The sequence below is a fragment of the Neltuma alba genome, unplaced genomic scaffold (assembly GCF_004799145.2).
Source record: "Neltuma alba isolate B1F8T4 unplaced genomic scaffold, ASM479914v2 tig00001931_pilon, whole genome shotgun sequence".
Taxonomy (NCBI): domain Eukaryota; kingdom Viridiplantae; phylum Streptophyta; class Magnoliopsida; order Fabales; family Fabaceae; genus Neltuma; species Neltuma alba.
In genome coordinates, this window is record NW_021632674.1 from 39,132 (window position 1) to 60,417 (window position 21,286).

Sequence of the window (21,286 nt, forward strand, 5' to 3'; positions counted from 1 at the left end):
ATAATTAACGACATGAGCTTGTGGGATAAGAGACATTTGAGCCTACCAATAATCTGTACAGTGGAATGCCTTGCAAATTTATTTCTAAATATTCTCATCATTAAACATATCAACAGCTTGAGTTCTTAGTGTAATACTGCCCCCAGTCTTTAATCCGGGATCTGATTGACTACCTTGAGAAAATTAAGAAAGTTACTAAATTATTTTAAAATATTTATATTGATCGCCTTTATCCAAACTAATTTTCCTCATTTATAAGTTGATATATCATCTAATGATTCATGTAAGTATTTTAGAAAGATCGTATAACATATGCTGTAATTAAATAAGTTATTAATGTTCTTAATCTCTCCAAATAACCTTGCAATCTAGTCGCATGCATGTTTTCTTGTAAGCAGAAGATTGTAATTCCAAGATGTCAGTTCCCACCCCTCTAAATGAAGAAAACATAGAGATGGGAAAAAAATGTGATATCAGATCTTTACATCTGTTGTGAATTTGTGTTATTTCTTGTGTCTCTTTGTATACGCTATACACATTTATTTGCGTAAATACAAGAAGACAAAGGATTGTTGCCCAACGATTACACCTCTGAAGTCTCATATCCTGCTGATATCACGACCAAATACAAGAGTTGTAGCCCAGTTGATTGCCACATAGAATCTGTTTCTCCAGCTCACAACACGCGTAAGATAGGCTGATCGCCAAATGAACCAACTGACAAATCCTGCCAGTGATATACCTTTTGCCTCCTGCAACACAATTTTTAAATGATTCAGACTCTTTTAGTTTTAAAATCATCAGGACAAAGCTAGAAATGAACAGACGGTTGAATGGAGCAGAAAGAATTCAATTCTCCTAAGCAAAGTCTTAGATTCAATCCTTCTAGATGGGAAAGAAACAATGTTGGCCTGTTTGTTTAAGATTAAAAAGAAGTTAGTTTCAGATTATTTAGAAGAGCGATGGTTGTTTGGCTCAACTCATAAAATCATTACACAATAAAGAACATAAAAAAGAACATTATAAGAAAGTGATTATTGTTAAAAGCTAATCTAAGTTTTTTTTAATCTTCAAAAACCAAAAACAGATTTTTCTTCTTTGAAAGTGGTTATTTTAAGAAACTTAAACAAACAAATATCTCATGTGTTTGGCTTAATTAAAATAACTTTATTAAGCTTAAATAAATAGGCTCTCAGTAGTACCGGATACTAGACAGTTACGAAAATAATAACAATAATAAATAAATAAATAAAAAGATCACCTTGCTCTGTCTAAGGTCCACGAGAGCCTTGTAGCTGCCGACAGATGCCATGCTTCCAAGGTGCTTGTAGACAAATGGTTCTCCCAAATCAATGTCTTTTGCACTGTTTGCTCTCCCTCCTCCTGCTTTCCCAATTTTGTTTAGGAGGTCTGCTAAGTATTTCCCTTGCCTCTCAGCCACCTTTCATTTCCAATAAACAACACATTACATGGCTAGAAGATAACTTGTGGCCAGATCCTCTACTATGTGAATAGTAGACACAAAACTCTGGCCCTATACCCAACCATATTCTCCCCCTCCAAATACACGTTCCAAATTCACTTTGTGAATGGAGAGGATCCAAAGCCGATGTCTTAACAGTGATGCGGAAACAAGCAATAGTTTGTCAACCATGAGCAGTTATGTTACTGCTAAGTTGAATGGAACACATGCACAATTAAATGTGTCCCACATCTTAAATCCAAAACCGACTCATATTATGAACAGAGAAATTTAAGGAATGCGGGCTTGTATTGAAGAAAGCATAAAACCAAATATCACTTACTTGGGCCAAGGCTGGAAGTGTTTGTCTTCCTGTACTTTCTACAAATCCACTGCAGTCGCCTATTGAGAAAACATCTTGCACTGAAGGAACACGAAGCCATTCGTCAACACCAATCCTGTGAAGACAGAACTTTATTTGGTACAATTTCCTATTCTAATATTGTAGTGACATCACAAAAGAGAACACAAAAGCAAAGGAAAGGGCATTTCAACAGAATAACAAGAAAGAAAAACAATTGAAAGGAAATCCAACACAAAAGAAAAACCGAATAGGAAACTAATCGGTGGCATCATGGACAGGGGAAAATATATGTCTACTATTCACATACATAATACATACAATGGTTTGATTGTCACTGAAAATGATATGTAAATATGCTAAATAACAACACTTACCTTCCTCCACCAGGAGCTTTGGGAAGATCTAAAGCGTGAATAAGAGGTGACGGTCCAACGCCAGTAGACCATACCAGCAAACCATATGGAACCTCAGTGCCATCATTAAGGATAATACTCTGATCTTGAACATCTTTCACAGTACCACGGACAAGACGAACTCCTGACTGAGAGAAACTACAAAAAATCAATCATAAATATATATAATACCCCAGCTGAAGGCCTAAAGCTGTGATAAAAAGTTGAAAAGTATTGCACATCATGTGAAAGACCCTAAACGCCTTTCCATGAAAGAGGCTATTTTAATTATTTTTAGTCTATTACTACCCCATGTACTTCATCATTTGACGTGAAAACCCAAGTAAAACCCACTTTTCCCTTCCATGTGACAATAAACAGTTCAATATGGTCTGGATTTTTTGGGCATATAGAAACAAGCCTTTTAACAAATACCTCACCTTTGTCAACTGCTTGGTAGCATAATTCCTGAGACGGACATCAAAGGAAGACAATATCTCATTTGCCTGTGAAGACATGAATGAATTGCTTAACAATCAAATAGTTCAAAAAGACAACTTTTTTACAGCAATAAAGTGGCAATTAAGTTCCATTAAAAACGGGGTCCAGAAAATGTAGGGATTCCCCATGGCAAATATATTCTATTTACTAATTAGTTATGCATAGATTTAGTGATACGTACCTCAATTAAAGTAACATGGATGTAATCCTTAACATGGGCATATCTTTGACGGACATCTCTCATGATAAAATCACTAAGTTCACCACTGAATTCAACTCCAGTGGGACCACCTCCCACAACCACACAGTGCAAAAGCCTTCGCTTTTCCTCTTCTGAAACGCCTGCATCCAAATCATATAAAAATGAGAAGCTTGTAGCAGAGCCTTTCATGATATGACTTTATATTTAGCCAGTGTAGTAACATTATCATTACCAACCTGGCACATCAGATAACATCAAGTTAAGAAGCAACTTCCTGCGAATTTCCTGAGCATGGTGAACTTCACGAAGAAAAATTGCATGTTCTTTGACTCCATGAATTCCAAAGGTGGTGGGCTGTGCTCCTAATGCAATTACAAGCTTATCATATGAGACCGTGAAACTCCAAGGATCTAGGGCTTGTTCACCATCAGTTACAGTCTCACAATGAACCTTCAAAACCAAGAACCAAATTTTACACAGGTCAGAAACTGTAAGTAGTGAAGTTCAAACTAATTCAAGAATCATGTTTTCAACTTTTTCAAATATTTTGTTCTAAAGTGGAACCAGATAACCAGAAGGGTATATTTGGGGTGGGGGTGCGTGATAGAAAAGGAGTTTTTGTTTCATTTTTTGCTTTCCACACTTCATTTGGAAGTTCAATCTAATGGGGAAAAGAAAAACATGTTTCTTTACCAGTTGTAGTGTTGACATTCAATTCCATGCGCCATAAACATAGTTTGTAATCCTAAAGTTGCTAGATAATGCATGTCATGCTATCCATCGTGAAGCATCTATTATGTAGTTTTTATCGATGGTCACACAAATAACAAGAAGAGCCTTTGCTAAACTTTAGGGTGCAAAGTTGGGTGACGGAAAGCCTCACATATCAATCCTTGGCAACATATGGGAAGGACAAGGTTATATGATCTATAAATAGGCCAAGCAGGTCAATAATCAAGTCACCAAATCATGATCAACTTTCCTATAATACTTAACCAATTCATTGAGTCGGAAAAAATTTTCTACAACAAATAGTATCTCGTTAGCTCATCTTAAAGTCAACGTATACAACAGAGACACGGTCAAAAGATATTTATGCCCACATATGCTTATCTTCCCCCAACCAGGAAGTCAATTTCCAAATGCATTCATTGAGCAACCTCAATCCAACAAATTCTTTGGAGACTGACTTCTCAACATATGCAACCAAATTAGCATTTCCAACAGATGTAAAAGCGCACTCTTCTAATCCATTCTCTTCATGTACAAATATAGAAAATAGACAAAAATTAAGGCAAAAGTGAGCAAACCATGTGCTTATCTGCGCTAATTCCAGTACAATTGGAAAGGAAGAAATAGGAACCAGGCTCCCTAGAAATAGCAGGTTGGATCCTCGCAATGGGTTCAGCAACAGATCTAAATTCCAGAGTTCCAACGCACGTGGAAGCCAACAGAGGCGTGAAGACCATATGGTTTCGAGGTGAGACGCAAACAATGTCATAGATTTCAGGGTCCAACCCCTTCATTAGCCTGCATCCAGCCCACCCAGAACCCAGCACTACCACTCGCGGCTTCTCATGGGGCTTGGCAGGTCCCAAACCCGAATACTGAACCGGCTCAACCGACGGTTTTTCTACAGTGGGATCAGTATTGATGTTGGAACTGAAAAGTTTGAAAGAAGATAGAAGAAATGGGTCTTGTCTCCGGGATACGTTAATGGCAGAAAATCTTGCAAGATTTCTGAACCAAGCCATGTTGAATTGTGTTTTGGGTAAACTTGGATGTGGGAATGGATCAGGAGGGATGCATCAGAGAATTGAAACCGAAGAAGAAGAAGAAGAAAGAAGGGAAGGAAAGCGAGAGAGAAGGTCCAAGTCTCCAGGAGGTGCGGGTGTTGATGAGTTTGACTTGGTGAGCAATGCATCCCATGAGGATTAGGCGAGTCCGTTGCTGACATGGGAACCTCGGCCTTTGACATTTGGCCATTGGCTTGGCTTCTTTGTCGTATTTGACCTTCTAGGTGGTCATTAAATATTTGAAGAAAGATATGAGGCCACTTTAATATGACTTTATATTTTTAGGGGAAAAAAATATAACTTTTGGACTCTAAAACTTTCACTAATTATTAATATAATTTTTGAACTTTGGTTCGGAAAACCTGAGCTCACATAATTTTTTAATTACTGAGATCTTGTAACCCAATAACACCGAATGTTTTTTAAGACTTTTTTAAATATGAAGTTAGTCTGAAACCTTTAAAAGAAGTATAATAAGTGATTGAATTATGACCCAAAAAAAAAGTTTTTAAATTGAAAACAACTCAGCTTTTAAGTTTTACTCGTTACAACTCAATTTTTATAATTCTTTCACATAATAAATCGTAAAAATTGTCATAACTAAAAATTTAGAAACTAAATCAATAATATAAAAAAGTTTAAATATCAGAAATGATATGATTCCCAAATTTTATATCGTATATCAGCCTACAGAGGAGACATGGTCCTTGTCTTGCGTAGATCTTGAAGAGCCTATGTGAAAAAATGACATGGTATTATTTATTTAAAGGAATCATGAAAATTGTTACTATAACCATCTAAAAATACCCATTAGAGCTTAAAAGGTTTTATTGCTCATAATCTCGCTGAAAGTGGGTTTTAGTTTTATCAATGAGTTGTACATAAAGTACAAATAAATAAATAAGATATTTCATGTGTTCAACTTCTCTACTATGATTCACTTTACATTTTCTCATAGATGGTGTCCATGATCATGGGGCTTTCCCCACAATTTTTGCGGATGAGAGTTATCACTTAACATCCATCATTCACCATTTTGTGCTTGGAATAGCTTTCAAAGAACTGATTAATTTTTTTAAAAAATAAAGTGACCTCATCGATTTTGTTTTAAAAAAAAAAAAACACGTTTGCACTGTGACTTTGGAGAGCATCAAAACAAGTGCTCTAAATATTCTTGCATTAAATGGTCATTTGACATTAGTAAAAATAATAATAATAACAACAATCATAATAAATAATAAAAATGGGAGATTGGAGCTCCCTCCCAAAAATTTTCTGCAAAAACTTTTTTGAACATGCAGCTGAGAAAGCTACACACCAGAACAAAAAGGCTAATAACAAGGCTAATTGTTGTTATTACAAAAAGGTTACTAATTTCCTGTTCTTGGTCACCAGCATTTGAACAATGTTCAAGCAAGGAGCCACAGACACAAGTCAGCTTGCTAACAGTTCATATCATGCATCAGATAAATGTATACATACCCTTTCCTTTCTGACATCCATACGTTTATCTCAGAAAGCTGTCTTAATAATAAGATACAGACATATCAAGAATCCAGCATCATCTTCATCATCGTTTCTTAAAACCATACTTTTTACGTTCATAAAACAGATCAGTTTTGGCACTCCCTAAATTCACAATTTTAGGGCATCCGTCCCTATCTTTCTCTTGTTGTGTACACTCCTTGCAGTAGTAAGCATCAGAGATTCCTACTCCTCCACATATGACACAACGACCTTGAAATGAGCCGTAGTTGCACTCATCGCAGACCCGGACAAGCGTACAAGGACGAACATAAGAATCACAGATCACACACTTGCCATCACATTTCTCGCAAAGTCGTCCAATCGCAATTCCTGGCTGCTTCCTGCACATAATCAAATCAGGATGGTGCTTGGCCATGTTTTCAACAACCTCCTAAATGCTGGGCTGTATACAGAAGGCCTGCAAGGATATTTCAAAGTTGAATAAAATGGTAAGTGAATGAGTTAAGTGTCATTCTTCTAGAAGAAGTGATTTGCAATGAGAAGTCAAGACATAGACAGTATCAAGGCAAAGACTGGAAAACCCTCCAGTGTATGACTAGTAATTACAGATCCCCAAGATTATAAAAAGCAAAACATAAAAAGGCCGCAAAGTAGATCAGACTCTTAGGCTGAAGCACTAATTAAAACACCCTCCCTTGCTTTTTGCATCAATCAAGTAACTGGTACAGTTATAAAGAGAATGTTGTTATAGAAAAATGCTCAGTTCAGACAGGTGGCTTGACTATCTTCAATGTTCAAACCATCAAATTAGAAAACCTCAAATTTCCCTGATTATATCCTATATGATGGATTTGCTATAAAAAATTGTTATCGTAAACAATGACGCTGTAAGCAAGGCCTAACTTCTTTCCTATTGACATTCAGCCACAGACTAGACTAATCCTTGTACGAGCGTTCTTTTGGCCAGAACTTCTAATAGCATGTTGAAAAATCATAAATATCAAAGCCTACAAACCTTCTAGCCGGACTTCACCAAACAATTATAGAATATAGGAAGCTGTAAAATTTACACCATATGATCATCAAGAGACCTGAACCTATATAAAACGCGGCCAGAAATAAGATACACCTGAGACTAATCGCCCATCATTAGTTTAATCACTGGCGTTAGCGTGCCAATGTCATTTCAATTGTTTCACACATACCCTAGTCCCCACATAACCGTTGAGATAGTCTGGCATAAATAATTCCAAGCAACAACCTTCACACATTTATCATGCTGTGCCATCTTCAATAACTATCAGGTTATATCTCCTGTTAATATCCTCAACTGAGTTCATGAATAGCAAATTTGTCTTTGATCGTTTATGCACGCACGTCATATCTCAATGCCTTCCGTGAAAATTTATGTTCTAACATGTTTAGTCTCAATTAAGTATTTTTTATAATTCAATTGCCTAAAATATAATTTACTAACAAAGAAAGTATCAAGGGGCTCACATTTTCTTCTTCAACACTATCACCAGCATACACTTCACTTTCATAACCTTGGATACTAAAGTCATTGTTTAAACTACTTGAACCTTCATGACTCTAATCATAATCGCCTATTACCTTGCCTCATATAGTTAAACATGCGCCATAAAGAAATCACATTATAACATTAACTAACTACATCAACTTACCCATGCCACCAAAAGCATCCATTTGCTTCACACTTTATATGTTGCACATTATGAGAACCAAAATGAATCATCATGTAACTTTATATTCGGTTAAATCAGAGCATAGTTAGATCAACCCAGGTATTTTCAATCACATTCAGTAATACAAGCACCCATTAACAACAAGCACATGAATTAGGGAGGCTACAAAGCTTTATGAAGATGCTCACTTAAACAATTCCCAAAAAAAAGAAAAGGGGCACCCATTACCACCAAGCTAGACATAAAGAAATCACATTATAACATCAGCTAACTACATCAACTTACCCATGCCACCAAAAGCATCCATTTACTTCACACCTTATATGTTGCACATTATGAGAACCAAAATGAATCATCATATAACTTTATAGTCGGTTAAATTAGAGCATAATTAGATCAACCCAGGTATTTTCAATCACATTCAGTAATACAAGCACACATTAACAACAACCACATGAATTAGGGAGGCTACAAAGCTTTATGAAGATGCTCACTTAAACAATTCCCCAAAAAAAAAAGGGCACCCATTACCACCAAGCTACAAATATCAACTAGGATATATGAAATCAACTATTGCTTCTGGTGGGCCCTAATATACTACTTATATGATTTCCCCCGCGACCAAAAAATTTTCTCACTTACCAATACTTTTTTGAATAGTCGTTCAGCACCTTTTTGTTTTGTCTAGATTCATACATGTTCTTTAGATTCGCGTCACCCAAATAGCATGCGTCTTGCACTTCTTAAAGAGCTAAAATGCATCGGCCTTATACTTCCTCCAAACATGATTTCCTGGTTCTTGACATTTTTCATATTCTTAGTTCTCAATCTCTAGCTCTCACCCTACATTGCGTTTCTCAGGTATAATCCCATTTACGAAACTCCTAAAAAATTCATTGTCATTTTATTTAACTAAAAGTAGCACTGATAAGGATGCCAAATAAGCAAATTTTAACATTGTTAATTGTTGTTAGCACCACATAGAATGAGTTATAAGGGACTTAACTGTTTTCTAGAAAATGGGGATGGATAGCGATAAGAAACAAAAAACCTCTAAGGAGTTGAACTATAAGGGATGGTGATAAAAACGAAAACTTTAAGAATTGAGTGGCGAGAGTCAAGCTAAATCTCCGTGAAACTATGATCAAATGGTTAATTTTCCTAATAACAATTCATGAACTTCTTCAAACTGACAACGGTGCAGACTGCAGTCACAACAAGTGAAACAGAACGCCACGTTTAGCCTACATTTGTGAACACTTCATCAAAATTTCACAAGAATTATTCAACCCAGGAAAAAGGGAAGACATTTCAAAATTATAATAGGAAGTTATAATTGAAGGTATAGCAAATTTATGTTTTAGTCACTCATTTTTAGTCCTATTTCTCTCCTCTCAGTTACTACCCAATACATTCAGTCATCCTATTTAACTTAAAGATTTCTATCTTACTTGAAGGAAAATCAACAAACTTTTGCATTTACCTAAATTACATTCGAAATAGAAATGAAGAGAGACTGAAAATGAAAAAGAAAAAGAAAAAGAAAACAAAGCAAGAAATAAGGCAATTAGCAGGAACGGGTAGCAAATTCACGGTGCATACAATTCAAACCGTTCTGAAGAATTTCAACAGGAAATCAAACAAAATAATAACAAGAACAGAGCGAGAACAAAGAGTTAGAGAATAATGCGGAGTTAAGAAAACCAACCTGTACTGCGAAGGAGAAGGGGAAGAGTGTCGGTCGGCGGATATATCGAGTATACTTCGACCAACGGCGGACGATGGTGCGAACTGGGAGGAGAGGGAAGCTAAGGAGCGAAGGTCCGCACTCCGCAGAAAAGAACCTGAGAAAGAAGCGGGCAGAAATGTAAAGAAGCGTCTGAGAATGATCCAGACTCATCTATGTTGGGCCTAATGGGCTTTGGATTTTGTATTGGGCCGCACTGACAACTCAAGTTTTGTTTATTAGCTAATATTGATATCGAAAGGGAAAAAAAACTTCTAATTAGGATTGTTTATGAGCTGTTTTTTTTTTTCTGATTTATTTTGGTTCAAAACCAAAGCTAACCAAGACAATTAATTTTAGTAGAAAATTCTTGTCTTTTTTATAGGAATCAGTTTTGGGTTTATATTGAGTTATCTTTTTTGTATCAAAAATTGATTATTACAACGAGTAAATCATTATATTTGTTCCTTTTTCGGGTAAAAATGAACATTTCATCTGTGGAATCATCAAGTATTTACAAGGAGGTTTGAGCATAATTCAAAACTATTTTTTTAATTAAAAGTGAATTCTCGAAACTTAAATGGAGTTACAAAAGTCTCAAGAATATTTCTTCAGCAGCCATCTACTAGGAAGGAGGTGAGGTTAATTAATCAAAGATGAAAAAATAGTTGTCAAGCCTATGAAAAAAAGGTTACCTAAACATGTGTTTGGTTTCACAATTTTAGCAGAAAACATGCATTGGAATGAGGTAAATGTAGGTTGTTGGCAGGTGGAGACTTGAAAAAAATATTTGGCTCAGCTTTTTTTCATATGAATTTTGAGTCAAAAGCTACTTCAATGCTGAAACTAATTTGAGAAGTTTTTGCGTACACAATGCGGAAAGAGAGAGAAAAAGGCAATAAAGATAAAATAAAATTACTCCTAAAAAACTTCAATACTACCTCCGGTTCTAATTATAAGACCTAGTTGACTAATTTGAGAAGATTAAAAAAGTAAATTAAGTTAGTTATTTGTAATAAATAAGTATTGTCATTCCTAAAATATCCTTGCTAATTAAGTATATTGGCTAGAAATATCATTATTAGAAGAATTATCTTAGAAAAAAATGCATAAATATAAGAAACAAAATAGATTGGAGTCTTATAATTAGGACCAAACTAAAAATCAAACGGGGTCTTATATTAATGATCGGAAGTAGTAATTTGATATTACATGTCCTTGATACTCAAAACTTAATGAAGCCACAAAAATCTCAAGAATCTTTCATGAGCCACCACCTACTAAAAAGAATGGAATGTTAATCAAAGATGTAAAAGTAATCGTTAAGGCTATGGAAAAGTTTAGCTAAATAGCCCCACTCTTTGATGTGTTTTTTTGGTCAACTTAGCATTAGTTATCACATCTCCCAAAGGGTGCTCATCATTATTGCAGCCCCTAGTTGACAAACAGCTTGTTGTATTTTTGCCACCCGTATGTTCCAATAGGCAAACCCGAATTAAGTAGCTCATAGTTAGGAGTGGAAACAGGACAGGCCAGGCCAGGCTTTGCTCTTAACAAGTCAGGCCTGTTTTGGAGCCTATTGGCCTGAGCCTGGCCTGTGGCCTGTTACAGGCTTACTTTTCAGCCTGAGCCTGGCCTGGCCTGAAGCCTGTTAAAAGGCCTGTATTTTTAAAAAATTCAAATTATAATAATTAATTTTTTTAAAAAAGCTAAGATAAAAAAAACGTACATAATAATTTAATTTTTAGTCTTGTCTTTTATTTAAATTTTAGTATCATAAGTACTATTTTAAATCTTAATTATAATTTATAAGAATATTATTGAAAACTAATTGTAATTATATGTTAAAATTTGGAATAAGACTACGTTTAAGTACACACAAAAAATTAAAATTAAGACAAATAAATAAAGAGGAAAAAAATACTAATTTTATAATGAATAAAGAGGGTATCATACTTAAATTAACATAATACGTAAGTTAGTTAATTTATCATTCTTGGAACAAAATTTTTCTTTCCTATTTTCTTTATATTTTTACGATTTAAAAATCACATTATTTATTGATATTATTATTTTAAATTATATTTTTATCTTCACTTGTCATCTAAACTTCAAAATCTAAGAAAAAATTAAGCTATTAACTATATATTAAAATTAAAAAATAAATTAAAAGAGTACATTAACAATAATAGCATTAATTAATTTTTTCATATATTATGATTATAAATTCCTGACAGGCCCAGGCCGGCCTAACAGGCTTTTTAAAAAGCCTAAGTCTGGCCTGTTTAACTAAACAGGCCTTCAAACAGGCCTGAGCCTGTCTTTTTTGGAAAACAGGCCAGGCCAAATGCAGGTCAGGCCATAGGCACCTGAGAGGCCGCCTGGTCTATTTCCACCCCTACTCATGGTATCTTCCTCACTTGGTTTTTCCCTATTAATGTCATTTCTCTTACAAATTAATAAATTACAAGTGTGAAAACAATATCTGTAGTTAAAAAAAACCTATAATGATCAGATAAAAAACTATAAAAATTTAATTAAAATGAGATAAAGCTACATGACTTGCATATTAATTTAAGAAAATAAAGCGACAAGAACGTTTTGGCCGAAAAACAAAGTGACAAGAACATTGGAAAACCCGCAGCAAGTTGAGCGATATTTTTTAATAAGCGGGGCAGCCTCTGCTGAAATTTGAAACTGTACTGTTGTCACACCTAACGGTCATAATTTTTTTTAATAACTAAAACATATTTCTCCTTCTATTAAAGACAATCATATTCGAGGTATTGTCGGGTACTAAATGTGAGTACCTCTCCCAGCAGGAATTTAAACCTTGATTTGTCACGTTGTGAGAAACTAGCCTTTTCTGCTAGACCCAATCCCTCTTGGTTACGGTCATAAATTTTCATTCCCTCTTGAGAAGTCCGTCTGAAAGAAAAAGGATCCAAAAACATGAATAAAGTGAAACAGTTTATGGAGGCCCATTACAGGTACACCTTTAGTTGATATATTGGGCCTCATGTTGGAAACATGTCATGAGGCCCACATGGACCCGCATCACTCAACTTGGACTTGACTTCGTTCTTGTAACAACCCCCAGCATATTGTAATTTTGTAAAGTCATAATAATTATACCAACAAGAGTTGAACCAATTGGTAAAGAATTGACTCATTACTTATAAAATATTGAGTTTGAATCCTATTGCTGAAGTAAAAATTTTGTTGGCAGACGATCTGTAAGTATCCCTCCCTATATGAGAGATACCTCAACTTAGTACCTGACAGTACTTCAAATAGAAATGTTTCTAATAGAAGGATACATGTGCTTAGCAAGAAAAAATAATTATACGACCCTTAATTTTTACAGTAAGTTAAATTAAATACTGCTATTTCTGGTCCTTAATATAAGCGCTAGTTAACTAATTTGAGTAGATTAAAAAAGTTTGTTAAGTTGGTTATTTGAAATAAATAAATACTCTTACTAATTATATATATTAGCTAAAACTACTATTTAATAAAATTTTTAACGTGTGCAACTACTGCTTTGAAAAAAAAATGGATAAATATAATAGACAAAGTATATTAAAATTTTATATTTAGAACCAAATTGAAAGTTAAACCAGCTCTTATATTAAAAAAAAAAAGAATAGTATATGAGATAAATAATAAAGATTCAGTTACCATACATATCACCATATGCAATGAATGATTTTGATCTTCAATCCTCCATTTACTTAGATCCCTAGAATGCAACTTGAACAAAAATACAAGATATACATGTGAAGAGTCGACTAAATGTTTAGACTGTGCACTTCAATTTTTATTTTCTATTAAAAAAAATATTAGGTGAGTTCGGTCTTAAAGAATTGTCAAAACCAATTCATGTTTTTAAATTCAAAAAGTGTTTATAAAGGTATGTATAAGTCCCTCATCAACCAAATTCTCACATCATTAGTAAGATTTAAGCCCACAATTTTATGAAATATGAGTAAATTTCTTACTAATCAAACTCATATTTGTTAGCTGGCCGTACGCATTGCTAAGAGTGAAGCTAACATGCTAACAATGATCCAAATCTCTCCATATGCTTGGCTGAAAAATTCTTTACTTTGAATAAACCTTGTGCGGAATTTCAAAATCAAAGAAACACATTTACTTTTTAAATTTTAATTTATATGCTATTCTAGTTAATAAAATAACAAATACATTAATTAATGGAAGGATGACAAACAAAAATCTTGAAAATTGCCAATTTTCAAATCAGGATTCATCGCCACACCGTAAGTTTTCACAACACTTGACTTGCAAATAACAATACATTCTTTTACGAATAATACATGATCTGGAATTTTATAATTTTCATAGTGTTTTTTTCTCAATATTTTTTATTAATTAATTTTTTTTGCCATCATTTTGACTAATGAGTAATGACCGTAATTTGACCCACATTTATATTTAGAAGAAAAAGACATTAGCTGGTTCAATGCACCGATGCACACATTAAAAATGCATCTGCCTCCACTGTAAAAGAATATAATACCAACAAAACTCTTGATTCTCGAAACCGCCGCCTCTCTCTCATATATCAGAATGACCCACTTGGACTCTTACCCTCCGGCTCTCCGCCACCAGATAAGCCACCACTCTGACGACCACCACCGGCACCACCGTGAGGAACCAGACGTGGACACAATCCCCACCGATTCGCATGCCGTGCCGGTGATAGATCTCGAACGCTTATTGAACGAAGATTATGAAATGACGGAGAAGCTAGACGAGGCTTGCAGGGATTGGGGGATATTCCGGTTAGCCAATCACGGAGTTCCGTTAACCCTGTTATCCAAACTTCACGACCTAGCCAAACAGCTACTTTGCATGCCCTTTGAATCCAAACAAGCCTCCTGTGATGGTAGCCCCGTGGTTTACTTCTGGGGCAACCCTGCCCTAACCGGATCCGGGACAGGCGTATCCGGAGACCCAAGCAAGATCAATTTATTTGAAGGCTTCAATGTCCCTTTAGCACAGCTCCATGAGTTTCACCCTCAGCTTCCTCTGCTTGAGTCTTTCAGGTAAGCATGCTACGTCCTATAGTAGTTTTGTAAATAAAACGCTTGTAGGATAAAATAAATTTTTATAATTACGATAAGAAGTGCTATAGCACTTCTTTAAAAAAATACTAGTATATATTTTAAATATTGTAGTGATTGATAAAAATTTCCGAAGTCTGGCAAAAGAGAAATTTAAAATTTTCAAAGAGACAAAGTTTGGAGGGTTAAAGTTGATTGGGTTTTTTTTCACATAAGGTGATAGATTTTTTTTTTAATAAAAGCTTAGGTATTCTCCTATTAGAAGTAGTTCTTTCTGAGGCACTTTTAGGTACTAAATATAGATATATCTCCCAGTGGGAATTCAAAGCATTGTTCACCACGTTATAAAAGACTAGTCGTTTTTGCTAGACCCAACCCTTGATAGTGATAGATTTATTTTTATACTAGAAGGGATATCCTCTTAAGAGTACATTTTTTAATTAAATTTACTTTTATTGTAGATATAATTATTTCCTTCAGTCTTAAATATGCTACCTAATTGAACAATTTTCTCTAATTATAAATATACGTATACCACTCTAATCTTAAAAATTTTAAAACTTATTTTTTGTCTAAAAATTTAATAAATTTCTAACTTTGCCTGTACTAATAAGGTGCAAGAAGTTTTTTTTTTAATGAGAGGTAAAAGAGTAAGCAATCATAAAAAGTAATGCCTTATAATTCTCGCTCTCTCTCTCATTTTAAAAATATAGTTTGGTTGGCAAAAAAAAATATAAATAGAGTTGGATACTCATTTAAGATCATGAAACATTATAGAGTATTATTTATATAATTGGAGTACATAAATTAATACAGAAAGTTTTTAGTGATCACGGGCGTTCCTTAAACCTATAAACGGGGTCTGTCCTAGCGGACAGCCGCATCAATTTCTACGATGATTGTCAATTTTGCCATTTATTGCCCGTCACTGAAATATAGCAAGAAAAAGAATGGACAAAATGGGATACTCCTCTTATGCTATTTACAAAACATTAGTAAAGTTTCACACGTCAACAAAAATTTTAAATTGTATTGACTATCTCTTAAAATATAATAATATTTTAATTTATTTTTAGTTAATATGTAGATATTTTAAATAAATAATTATTAAAATAGTATATTTATGTTAAAAATATAATGAAATAATTTATAAATAAGATCAAGAAAAATCTATTCTTTCTGCTTTATAAATAGGATCAGATAAGGAGTATAAGGCTGAACGCTATATTTGAGTGATGATAATGGAATTGGAAGAGCAATTGAAAGGTTTTATTGGTAAGAAAAAATGCAATGTAATTTTATTTTGGGCAACGCAAAAAAAAAAAAAAAAAGCGATGCAATTATTTGGTTCCCGAAGAAATTCATTTATCTATCACTTTTTTTACTCATCGATGACCATGCATTAACCATTTGTTAACAAACATGATAAAACGGAATTAATCTATTAAAAAGATTTAGATTCATTGAAACTTTATTTTTTATTATTCTATTGTATTTTTATTCCGCCAAACATAAGAATAAAAATGTTGCTGTCCTATTTTAAACATATACCATACAAGTTACAAACAACATATATACTAGTATATACTATTTCATTCATCATTCTCATTCTATTTTCCGTCGATGCACTTCATCATAAAAACAAATATGCATTATTATACAATAAAAGTCTAAAAAATTTATACCATAAAATTTTTTTAAGACTATTGCTCAAAGTTAATAATATATGAAACTTGCTTTAAATGTATCATTTTGATGAAAATATTAAAAAAAATAGTTATAAGACAGTAAATTCAATTTTTTTTTTAAAAAAATAATAATTTGATTTTTTTTACCAAAATTAAGTCTGGGTTTTAAAAATATTATTGATATTAATATATTGCACAAAGTGAAACCTAATTTTGAAATTTTTATGTATCCTTAATATAAAATCCACTTGACTAATTTAGAGAGATTAAGAAAGTTACTAAATCACTTTAAATTATATTTATCATTCTTTTTCCAAACTAATTTGGCTCACTTGTAAATTGATATATAATCTAATGATACACATAAGTACTTTAGACAGATCATGTAACATATGCTATAGTTAAGCAATTTAGTAACTTCATTAATCTCCACAAATTAATTAATTTGGTCTTATATATATTATAGAGGGTATTTGGGTGAAGCAAAACCATAGTTTTAAAAGTACTTTTATGATATATGAAATAAATATATGAAATAGTTTGTTTCGATTTGTAGAAAAGTACTTTTTAAAAATACTTTTCGGAGAATCCAAATACCCTCTAAGTACGTAATATACTATTTACTTGGTGAATGAGTTTCATTGATTGTGGGAATATGCCTACCAGAGATGCGCTAGTAGACTATGGAAGGCACCTATCAAGAATCGTTAAATCTTTGTTCGAAGCAATGGTGAAGAAGCTGAGTCTGAGAATAGAGAAGCCAGAAATAAGCTCGTATGTGGCAGACAAGACTGGGTTTATACGAGTGTATCGTTATCCTCGAAACCCTAAATATTCAAATAACAACAATGGTGGTTGTTGGGGAATGGAACCTCACACAGATAGCTCTGTGCTGTCCATTCTCAGCCTTCATGCTCAAGATTCTGGACTTGAAGTCCTCAGAGATCATCAATGGCTTCCTGTTCAATCCATTCCCAATACTCTCACTGTCAACATTGGCGACATGATGCAGGTAATATAATGTTTCTGATGAAATGGTATATATAGTTAATATAATTTGATTACGTTTAATTTAATTTGACACGTACAATGTTCATTCTAGATTGATTATTTCATATGTCTTAGATAGATTGATCTTGTATATAAATCCTCATATGCTAAAATGAATAGACACACATGCATAATGCATGCAGCATACATATTTTACTCTCAATTATTATGTTCTTCCTGGTGCCTCTTGCATGCTCTTTATTGTGGTTTAATTTTTGTTAGTTTTCTATTAATATCTGTTTAAATTGACCTATCACGTCTATTGAAATTAGGGAAAATTTCTGGAAAATCTCACATTATAAAATATATTGCTGAAAGGTACTAGAGGGCTCGAGTACTTGCTTGAGTGGGTGCAACTCATTCATATATTCAGTCATACTATCTGTAATTCTTAATATAAGAGCTAGATAACTAATTTGAGAAGATTAAGAAAATTAGTTAAGTTGGTTAATTGTAACAAATGTCTTGACTATTTAAACTACCCTCTCTAATCATTTGCTCCTTTGGTCCTAAATATAAAACCCTTATACTAGTGTGTATAATGATCTTATATTTAAGACCGAAGAAATATATTGGAATCATCTCTTGGTGAGAACCTGCCCTTTACAATCAATACTTAATAGGGGTACTTTAGAAAAAAAGTTATAAATTTGAAAAACAAAAGTGAATTAAAATCTTATATTTAGGACTAAACATATCTCCTAACTAGTTCTTATATAAGTATAAGAAGTAATATGTGAATGTCTTTTGTTTTGCATATAGTTGAAAATGAATTATACACATATGAAGAAAAGTTGCACTAGATAAAAGAATTTGTATGTGGCTTTTTTTCCCCAAAAATTCAGATGCTTTGGCAATAAATTTCATAATGTAAGATTTTTCAGCAATTTTTCCTTGAAGTTATTGCCATTTATCCTAAATTGATTGATTTTGTATTTATTAGGGTCTCATTTTTTTAGTCTTTGTATGTTGAATGTCATCTTGTTAATTAATTATTAGTTTTCCCTCTCCAAACTAACTCCATCGATCCCTTTATTATCTAATTCTAATAATGATCCTAATGCTTGGAATCTGATCATTGATTTGATATAAACGACACAGGCGATAAGTGATGAGAGATACAAGAGTGCATTGCACAGAGTGAAGATAAACGAAGAGAAAGAGAGAATGTCGATATGTTACTTCGTGTTCCCACACGATGAGGTGGTCATACAGAGTTCCCAATATAAGCCCTTCACGTACAGTGATTTCAGAGCACAAGTTGAAGACGACATCAAAACCATTGGCCACAAAGTTGGACTCCCCAGATTTCACTACTCTCACAAATGATACACCCTCAAGAATCTAATACTCTTTTTGTCTTAAATATAAGACTTATTTTGTAATGCGAATTGTACTAGAAAATAGATTTTATGTTTAGAATCAGAAGAGTATATAGTTATCATTTTGTGGTCTGGTAGTATAGAGACTCCTCTATATGAAAGGTTGTAAGTTTAATTTCACTGTAAAATTAGGCTATTAGTGTCTGCCATTCTGTTTTTTTTAAAAAATAAAAATCTAACGTAATCCGCCCATAGACATTATGCTATAAGAGTTTGAATTCAATATATGAATCTATAATATTTAAACAAGATTATAATAACTTTTTAAATTATGAGGCTTGTTCAAGAACTGATGAAGAGTTCTTGAGACTCATCAATGGTGTGGGCTAAGAACTTTTAGATTACGGGGCTTTTGAATGAGTAGGCTAAGAAAAGAAAGGGTTAATTGTACTGCAAACGAAGAATATATCTTTTGACGTGACAAATTGTACTGACAATATAATATCGTTATGCCTAATGTTAATGGGGTTATGTTGGCATATATAGAAATATCTCTTCTATATATATTTTTCCAAAACATGATTCTCAAAAACATATTTTATTTTCTTAAGATGTTTTAAAGTAAAATGGATAATATTTAAAATTATGAATACCGGTTTTTTTCCTTATTTTAAAAAGTGAACATAAAATTCAACTAATTAAAGTGATTCCAAAATTAAGCCAAACCAAGCATACCATGAAGCAAATGGCTCCACAGTTTTGCCCAAGTAATATTTTAGTTTGGTTTTATTCATATTTTTATTTTTCTTTTTGGTTGAATCTCTGAACACTTTTTATTAAAATATCTTTCATCTACTTTGAAATCTGAATTATTTAAGATTTATTTTATAAAATATTTTTAAAATAAATTAATGATATAAAAATATATATATTCTCTAATTATTCCAATGACAAACATATTGAGGAACTCAATATTATTTGGATAGAATAAGGATGTTAGTTAAATTAGTTAATATGCTTTTTTTTAAAACACCCTAATCATCTTTCTCAATTCTTTATCTTCTTCTCCTACTTGATTATTGTTGAATGAATATCAATAGCATTCATTTCAAGAAAAATTGATAAACATGTGAAATATGTTGTACATGTATGACCAATATCAATTATCAAATTGGGTCATACATTAAAAACCAGAGAAATACTTAAGTATCACTTGATTGTATTAATACAAGACGGTTCATTTGTTGGCGGTAGCACCTATAAAGAAACAATTAATCTGAGTCACGTCTTATGGACACTGTTCTTTAAAGCTATTTCACAATAGAAGTAAACAAGGATCCAGTGCTTCCCAAGATTAAATGAATTTTTCCTGCAAAATAGGATGAGCATAATAACAGAAGATAATAATAAACTCAACATGTAGAAGAGCACACAAAAAAGAAAGAGCGAAGAGCTTGAAAACTCTAGAGCTCTGTGTTCTGTACCTTAAATTGAAGCACCTTTTTATAGGCCTCATAATTTTTAAATGTTGGCAAGTTCTCAATCACATTAAACCGCCAATTTTAGACATTGAATGCTGTCAAGTATCTGATTGCAATATTCTGAACGTTGGAGGTAAATAGGAAATCCGCTCAATACTTTAAAATCATTATTTAATTACTCAATGCATTGAAAATGCTTGAATGGCCCGTGCAAGATTTCAAATTGTTTCAACACATTAAAAAGCTTGGTACGATTTGTTTGCCACTTTAAATCTTTTTATTGCATGATATATAAGCCCGTCGTCCGGTATTTAAAATCTTAACGCATTAAAATGATAAAAACCCATGAAGAATTTTCAAACAATTCAACTTTAAGGCATTGTAAAGTCCATTGATTGCCTTAAATTCTTCAACATTCAGTTTCTACTTTTAATGCTAATAACATGACGCTTATTCTAATAAAATTTTTCTTACCAAAATATTATTTAAATTTCAACAAAATACTTTAACAAAAAGTGCTCAATTTCTGTTTAATTCTCACATTCTCAGTTAATATGAGACTCTTTCTTTGACACACCCACACAGATATCTCAATGATCCCCACACGTGTCAAAGAAAACATCATTGGCTGAGTTACACACGAGTATGACCATTGTACTTGGTGGTCTTTTGGACTTAAAACTAGACCTAGACCAATTATACTTAGTACAAAAGTGCGGGTGGTCCTTTGGACTTAAAACCAACATCTCTTAGGTGTGTACTAGATGCACTATTAGTCAAGTTATATACCCATATTTCCATTGTTAATAGTTTCTTTGCATGTTAAACAAAGATATGCATGCCTTGTGCATAACAGATGCTTTAGAAATTTCACCACAATTTCATAGGAGTGGGCAAGTAGCCCTATTTCACATTCATAGAGGTGATTTCATTAAGTATACTTGTAATGAGCACACCATCCAGTAGGATTATGAAATCATTAAGAGCTTTCATTCAACATCACCAAAATGCATTCTAGTAT

The 21,286-nt window shown here is 33.1% G+C and overlaps 3 protein-coding genes across 3 annotated transcripts; 1 reads left to right on the forward strand and 2 right to left on the reverse strand.

Annotated features, from left to right (window-relative positions):
* Positions 1-383: 383 nt before the first annotated feature.
* LOC114714174 (internal alternative NAD(P)H-ubiquinone oxidoreductase A1, mitochondrial) lies at positions 384-4,809 on the reverse strand. Its single transcript, XM_028898885.1, has 8 exons — positions 4,232-4,809; positions 3,158-3,371; positions 2,901-3,061; positions 2,659-2,724; positions 2,201-2,367; positions 1,806-1,920; positions 1,262-1,441; positions 384-752 (listed from the first exon to the last, which is right to left on the reverse strand). The coding sequence occupies exons 1-8, from the start codon at positions 4,673-4,675 to the stop codon at positions 600-602; spliced, it is 1,500 nt and encodes a 499-aa protein (XP_028754718.1). The 5' UTR covers positions 4,676-4,809; the 3' UTR covers positions 384-599.
* On the forward strand, positions 4,674-18,791 carry LOC114714200 (gibberellin 2-beta-dioxygenase 8-like). The gene is made up of 5 exons (XM_028898929.1): positions 4,674-4,832; positions 5,878-5,950; positions 14,235-14,706; positions 17,079-17,424; positions 18,564-18,791. Exons 1-5 carry the CDS (start codon positions 4,674-4,676, stop codon positions 18,789-18,791), a joined length of 1,278 nt encoding a protein of 425 aa, XP_028754762.1.
* On the reverse strand, positions 6,029-9,758 carry LOC114714179 (PHD finger-like domain-containing protein 5B). Its single transcript, XM_028898895.1, has 2 exons — positions 9,620-9,758; positions 6,029-6,662 (listed from the first exon to the last, which is right to left on the reverse strand). The coding sequence occupies exon 2, from the start codon at positions 6,618-6,620 to the stop codon at positions 6,288-6,290; it is 333 nt and encodes a 110-aa protein (XP_028754728.1). The 5' UTR covers positions 6,621-6,662; positions 9,620-9,758; the 3' UTR covers positions 6,029-6,287.
* Positions 18,792-21,286: the final 2,495 nt, after the last annotated feature.

Excerpts from the sequence above, each read along its gene's own strand:
- LOC114714179 (XM_028898895.1), bottom strand. The coding sequence starts at position 6,620 with ATGGCCAAGCACCATCCTGATTTGATTATGTGCAGGAAGCAGCCAGGA.
- LOC114714174 (XM_028898885.1), bottom strand. The coding sequence starts at position 4,675 with ATGGCTTGGTTCAGAAATCTTGCAAGATTTTCTGCCATTAACGTATCC. Across the intron at positions 2,368-2,658 it reads CTACCAAGCAGTTGACAAAG|TCAGGAGTTCGTCTTGTCCG; the intron begins GTGAGGTATTTG and ends AGTTTCTCTCAG. Across the intron at positions 1,442-1,805 it reads CACTTCCAGCCTTGGCCCAA|GTGGCTGAGAGGCAAGGGAA; the intron begins GTAAGTGATATT and ends TGGAAATGAAAG.
- LOC114714200 (XM_028898929.1), top strand. The coding sequence starts at position 4,674 with ATGTTGAATTGTGTTTTGGGTAAACTTGGATGTGGGAATGGATCAGGA. Across the intron at positions 4,833-5,877 it reads GTGTTGATGAGTTTGACTTG|TGCTCTAAATATTCTTGCAT; the intron begins GTGAGCAATGCA and ends CATCAAAACAAG. Across the intron at positions 5,951-14,234 it reads TAATAACAACAATCATAATA|ACTTGGACTCTTACCCTCCG; the intron begins AATAATAAAAAT and ends TCAGAATGACCC.